Source organism: Punica granatum, chromosome 1 (assembly GCF_007655135.1).
Source record: "Punica granatum isolate Tunisia-2019 chromosome 1, ASM765513v2, whole genome shotgun sequence".
Taxonomy (NCBI): domain Eukaryota; kingdom Viridiplantae; phylum Streptophyta; class Magnoliopsida; order Myrtales; family Lythraceae; genus Punica; species Punica granatum.
Genome location: NC_045127.1, coordinates 15,977,585 through 15,984,491, shown reverse-complemented (window position 1 = coordinate 15,984,491; position 6,907 = coordinate 15,977,585). Strand labels below are relative to the sequence as shown.

The window sequence follows — 6,907 nt, the reverse complement described above, 5'->3', positions numbered from 1 at the left end:
TGTTGTGTTGATGATATCTTAGGAGTCCTTTTTTTTAATTTGTTTCAAGTTTTGGAAGTGTCTTGAATAGTTTCTTTTAAAGACTTGGATCCTTTATATATAGTGGAACGGTAACACATATGCCCGCACTATGCGCAAATTCTTTTAGATTAATACAATATGCCGAACTATGAATTTACATTATAGTGAACACAAACATATAAATTTATAATTTTAGAAGATAATTTCACATGTAAAAGATTTATTAATTGATTAAAATATATATTAATTAACTGAAATAGTTATTGGAGAGAGGAAAGAGAAAGAGGACGAATATAAGAAGGCAACTCTCGGCCCTCGGGAGACACCGAAAACTGGAGATTCCTTTCAAATCTTCCTTATTCTGAAATATAAAAGGATATATATTTAATTTCTGGTCTGCTTATGCATCAAAATTTTTATACATATAACAAAGTTGTGGATCGCTAATTATTCTGCCACAGCGATTGATATTGGTCCTTATTCTGCTGTCCGTACTTATTATTACTGTAATTGTAATTGGATGAGGAGGAGGAAGAAGAATTCATGGGGTCGAAACGAGGAACCTTGACCAGATCCCCGGGTACCGATGAGAATGCCCTGAGCCCCAAGAAATCTCTAGTCATGCCTTGATCACTCCTCCTAATTAGTGAATGGCTTTCCATCTCTTTCTCCATGAGATCGCTGTTAAAGTGATTATCTTCTTCCAATGTGTTCATAATCCCACGCATCATGATGGACTCGTTATTATTGAATGACGAGCTCAAGTAGGACCCAGGCAGCCTAGCCTTGGAAGACGGCACGGTGTTTCTAGCATTCATCATCACCATGATCTGGTTGTGATCGAGATGACGATTATGTGGCGTGGATGGGACTCCAGAATCTTTTGTGCCTTGATCCATGCCCCAATGAGGAAGCCTTACTTCATCAGCAGCAGCAAGAGAAATAACAGTGTTATTAGCAGCAGTAGCAGTAGTAGAGGCTAGGGCCGCGGCTTCATTCCAAAAAGTTTCCAGCCCCAAAAGAGGGAAAAATGACCCACCAGGGCCTGCCATGAAACGATCTTCTCCACATGAAGATGAAACCATGCCGGTAGAGCCAGCTACAGTAGTTGTACTTTCGGACACATCATGATGATCACCAGAACTAGCATGCCGTGGTGGCATTAACGGGCTAGGGGAGATAGCTGAGGGCTTTCTCATAGTCACTCCCATCTGATCTGCTCTCTGGAGCAGTGCAGTGGCCGACATGTGAGGAGGTGCACTGCTGGCAGTGACACTTGACTGGAACAGTGTAGGGTTAGGGTTGGTTTGGCTGATCAAAGATGGGTCGAAAATGCTCGTAGAGGGAAGAAGAAGTTCTTGTTGTGTGGGATTGAAGAGATGGTGATGGAGGTTTTCTGGTTCTGTTTTTATGGAGAAGGCATGGGGATGGAGATTATAAGGAGTAGAGAGATGCTGGAGGCTATTTATGGGGGAACTCAGCAGATTTTTCGGCGAAAACAAGGTCGAGCTTGATGAATTTTCCTGGGCTAGGGCATCGCAGAAAGCTCGGTGCGTGATGAAACTGTCCCTTCTGTAACAATATCAACCATGGAGACAAAATATTATATTGTTATAAGAATGCATTATACAAATAAAGAACATAGAATTACACAGTACAAGAAAATGATGCAATAAGAATACATTGTGATATATATCTATAATCTATATCTAATATAATTAATGCTTCTTTCTATCATGACCTGAAATCACGATAACCCATATTAGTATTTCAGTTCAAGTGTCTAATACTTTTAGTATTCATGATTAATACAAATATTTATTATTTTTACTTTTGGTTCAAGTATTTAGTATTTTAATTCCATGATCTAATATTTAGTATAATTCATCAGAAATATTAAAATTACTAAATGCTTAAATTGAAATACTAAACACTTGAACTGATGTACTAAATATGTCATCATAATTTGATATCTATTAGAGTTCCCCTAATATAAAAAACCTTAATGAAAGAAGAAGCTGTGGGATAGAAAAAGCAAAATTCAACAGGATATTTCTCGACTTTTTCATATTTGCAATTTTACCATTTTTCATAATTCTTAATAATTGAAACTAAAAGTTTGCCTAGAAAACACCACCATCGATCGAAACTATACCAAACCATCAGATCGAAACTTACTTCAATAGTTATTCTCAATAAAAAAATTGATCTTAAATAAAAGTTATTTTTTTTGTAGGAACCCAGGTACTTGGAATTCCAATTGGGTCCCGACTAGTTTAGTCAAGTCGAGTCGGCCCTTTAAGTGATAAAACTCTCATAGTGTGGGCTTTCTACATTCATAAGGGTTGGAACCCGAAACATTACTTAAATGAAATAAGTGTCAAACCGCTGAATCAATCCATGTTGTTAAATAAAAACATTTTTAAAATGTATCACTTAATTTTCTTGCACTCCTTTTCTTTTCATTTCTTATTTTATTTATTGAATATGATAAAACAAATCTCAAAAGGTGCTTAAAAATATACTATCATTTAAAAACTGAAATATATATTATTTTTATTTATGTAATAATTAATATTTATCTCGAAATTATGCAAAATGGCGTATTGAATTACTTCATTTTTATGTGTAATACGCGTAATTATTTTACTATAACGTATATATATATATATATTCTTGAAAACAGATTTAGTGAGAAGAACATGATATTGAGCATAGGAATAGAACGTTCAAGGTTCAGTGCGCCCAAATTAATCAATTAGAAAAAAGCAGATGAAAACAAAAAGGAGAGCTGTTTTCAGTATTACTGTGAAAAAAGAATTTGAAAAGTTCTTTTTGATTTTTCCTTGATATTGAGTCACCCTTTTGGATTTTTTTTCTCCCTCTTTCCCTTTTCAAAGACAAAAAAAAAAAGGAGCAGTGGGTATAAGTGATGAAAGATTCTCCATTATGAGGCACTTTTTACACTGAGCAGCTCTCTCTCTCACACTGTAGCTCGTACTATACAACATTACAATAATTGTGCTGCTGAAAATTTGAAATTAAACCAAACTGAATTTTTTATTTTTTTTCTTTCTTTTCTATTATATTTAGGATCAAGTGGACGCACCAATAGACCAATAACAACTTTCGTTCTTTTTTTTTAAAAAAAAAAAGGGGTATCGGCACCCGACTGATTTCCAAATTTCACGAACACATCCCGCAATGTTCAAAATATAGGTAAGTTCAATCACACAGACTGTATAGGAGACTTAGTAAGAGATATTCTCTTACATGTCTTCATAACAATTCGAATTTTATTTTTCCCAAAAGCTCTTTTTTTTCCCCTTTGAATCCTGGCCTCAAACTTCTCTCTCTAGTCCTAACATGCATTCACATGCATGCATTTTAGAATTGACAGATGCGCCTAGTGGACAGCTATCATCCTGTTCCTGATACTCGGTCCCTAAATTTTTTTGGTACTCATGTATTGATTACTGCCCATGTTTACAGTTCTCATCAATTTCCTTGTATGAAAGTAACAATCAAATTTTATTCCTTTTCGAAAATGAAAACAAATACCATCTTCTTATGGAAACCATATCTCCAAAATGCAATTCCAAATTTATTATTCACTTATTCTTTTATTGAAAATAAAATAATTTCAAATTTTGAACTTTTTCTTTTTGTGCCATCTAGAATTTGAAAATATAATAGATCCCAACTAATCTAGATTCGATTCGGCTCAATTCACTAAAGAGTAGAGCTCTTCCTAATATAAATTTTCTTTATTAACAAAATTTGAACACGAGATATTATTTAAGGAGAGAAAATATTGAACCACCTAACTCAAGTTGTTGCTAAGTTGATTTAAGGGGTAACTCTCAGTGCTCTTTTTTAATTTTTTTCGATGAGCGTGTAACTCTTGGTGTAACTTACTATCTTTTAGTTCTGCCTAAGATTTTCAAAATATTGATACTAGAATTAGTCTTAAGCCGGTACTATGGATTGAAATTACTCCATACGAAAGTACCAGAGCTTGCTCCGGTAGACGAAACTTATTATCTGATCGTCTTCATTTTCAGTTCTGACTCTGTATAGGTCAGTGGCTCATCAAAAAACTGAGAATGCAATTGTTACCTTGAGAAAAGAGTACCACAATCACATCTGTACTCTCTTGTGCCACATATTTTGGAGTGAGCTTTCCAGTCTGAATGGACCGCGTAACGCTTTGTGCATTTCTCGCACTTCCACTTCTTCTCCCCATGCTTCCGGCAAAAATGCTTCTTGATGCCGGTGAGGTCTCCGAGTGCTCTCGACAGGTCATGGTGGATGCATGTTGGTTCGGGGCAAACATATACCTTCTTCTTGACCACGTCTTTGCTCGACCTCTGCTTTAGCTTCCAAGGGAGGTTGTGGCCTCTTCTGTGGAGCTGAAGGTTCTGGTCTCGCTGAAACCCTTTGCTACAGATCTCGCATATGAATCGGTTTGTTGCCAACAGAGATTTCGGGGACAAGGCAATGACTTCTGCATCTGGATCTAATCACAAAAGTAAGAAAAATAAACTTTTATTTGATTCTTATGACTAACAAATGATACTACCCAAATTGATAAATTTATAAAATCGCAATTAGTGCAATCCAACCCCGTTATGACCCTAGATGATAGTTTATCGAACTATAATAGTTTTCTTCAAATTTTGAGTATCAATCAAAATGCATACATGTATGATGAATTAATTACGTATTCCACTATAACTCATATCTTGTTAAAAACGCTAACACGTAATTAGTAGTTTTCTGGTAGTCAATTCAACTTGATAAAGGAACTGTACAATAGTTTACGTATGGCAAAGAAGTCACAGACCCCAGAAATTCGTAACGATCTAGATTTGGATCAGAAGAACTGAGAAATACAACGACTGACCGACCGACCAACAAATTAATAACAAACATGTCATTTCGAAAGCCAAAAATTAACCAGCATATCTTAATTAGCTGGACAAGTGAACTAGCAAGTACCCCAGCCGTCTGATTGGGCTTTTGCCGCATGAGTGAGTCACTGTGACTGCTTCCCATGCTTTGAGAATTAGTAGTTATATACCCATCAGGCTCGGGCAATTCAACTAGACGAAGATCGATGAAGTGCAATGAGTTAATCTAAGAGAGATTTTACAGGTCAAATTACACGATTAATTAATCAATTTACCTGGGTGACCTCTCTTCTTGGGAGGGGCAAGAGCTTGAGTTGCTGAAGCAAATGGCTGATGACTCCTTGTGCCACTCTCAACATTACTATTATCTTTATTATTACTATTACTGTTATTATTACTTCTCGAACCATTCGAAGAAGAAGAAGCACTCACCTCACAGCTATTGCTGCTCATCAGATTGGACAAAACACCATTGTTCATCATCATCTTCTCTCGTCTCTTAAAACAAACTATGCTTCTCACAAGTTCATGATATAGCCAGTGGATGGAAAGAAGGTTGAAGACTCATAGTCATGCACTCTCACTTTTCTCTTCTTGCCTCCCAATGTAGTTAATATATATTGTGACAGATCTGATGAGGGAGAGAGGTGAACAAAAACCCTAGTTTTTGGAAAGGGATGAATAAAGGTGAATGGAGATATAACCCAGAAAGGAAAGCTTGATCATGAATTGATTTTGAGCATTTGGGTTTGAGCTTTTGTTAAAAGGGACAACACCTTCACGCTCCCATCAATTCCCTTCCCTCTATTTAATTCTCCAGCCCCCCACTAGCTTTCTTCAGAATTTTAATGCTTCAATATCTTCCAACTCTTCTCTTCCCCTGTCAGCCCAAAATCTCTCCATAGACCCAAAAACCATTAAAACCCAAAAGGAAGAAATCTACACAAAAAAAAAAAGCACACACACACACACTATTGGAGGTGCGAAATATTGTTTTTGGTGGCACCAAACTTCATCCACCAGTCTTCTTGTCTCTCCTTCTTCATTAAGCTTTCATGCATATCCTAACCCCAAGAAGAAAAGCGAAGAAGAAGAACTCATTGAACATGTCATGACACAGAGAGGGGGGGTGGCTGTGGGGCGGTTGGGGAAGAGAGAGAGGTGATAAGGTTTTGGGGAGAAAGAGAGAGAATGAGAAACTGAGAAACAGTGCCAACACAACACGGCTTTTGTTCTGACGTTGGCACTCACTTGCACTATCTGTCTTTTGCTTTGTTCTGTTTTGGGGTTACGTTACCAATATTAAATGACAATTTGAATTTCTCGCTGTCTTGTTAATTATTTTCATTTTTCAATTTTATTGATGATGAAATTATCATGGAGTATATTATTTTAATATTCTCCTTCTTCATGATAATGTGGCGGATTTCTTTCTGCAATATTAATTGATTGCTCTCATTTTCTTAGACCTATAGATAACTATGTAAAGTAGAGACAAAGCAATTCCCAGTGAAAAAGATGGCATGATTTTTCTTATTAAAAAGAAACGATAACCTCAATAACGGAGTTAAAAGATCATTTTATTTTGATGCAAATTCTGGTATTTAGAAGTTTAATTGGACCCGATTAATCCAGTCGAGTCGGATTAGCCCACTAGCGGTAAAACTCTCACAAAGTGGATCTTTTACTTTCACAAACACTCGAGCCTAAGACCTTATTTAAGGGGATCAAGTGTCGAACCGCTTGAACCAATACACGTTAATAGTTAAAGATCATTTTAGCAAACCATATTAGGTTTATGACGTTGATAAATTGTGTTTTCCCTTAACAACGCACATTTTATATTGAGCAGGGTTCTCGCTATATTGCAATTGGCATTCGTGATCAAAGCGAATCAATATTCAAACAGGAATTTAAGCATAACTAGCTAGTAGATCAAGCAGTTCAGGATTTCACAAAATAAATAAATAAAT

The 6,907-nt window shown here is 36.1% G+C and overlaps 1 protein-coding gene across 2 annotated transcripts; it reads right to left on the bottom strand.

Annotated features, from left to right (window-relative positions):
• Positions 1-315: 315 nt before the first annotated feature.
• On the bottom strand, positions 316-6,180 carry LOC116192142 (protein indeterminate-domain 7-like). 2 transcript variants are annotated; one of them, XM_031520600.1, is made up of 3 exons: positions 5,210-6,180; positions 4,141-4,534; positions 316-1,593 (listed from the first exon to the last, which is right to left on the bottom strand). In XM_031520600.1, the coding sequence occupies exons 1-3, from the start codon at positions 5,418-5,420 to the stop codon at positions 465-467; spliced, it is 1,734 nt and encodes a 577-aa protein (XP_031376460.1). In that variant the 5' UTR covers positions 5,421-6,180; the 3' UTR covers positions 316-464. The 2 variants fall into 2 exon arrangements, with proteins under 2 accessions (XP_031376460.1, XP_031376459.1); XM_031520599.1 differs by having other exon boundaries at positions 4,141-4,540; positions 5,210-6,177.
• Between the last annotated feature and the right edge of the window lie 727 nt (positions 6,181-6,907).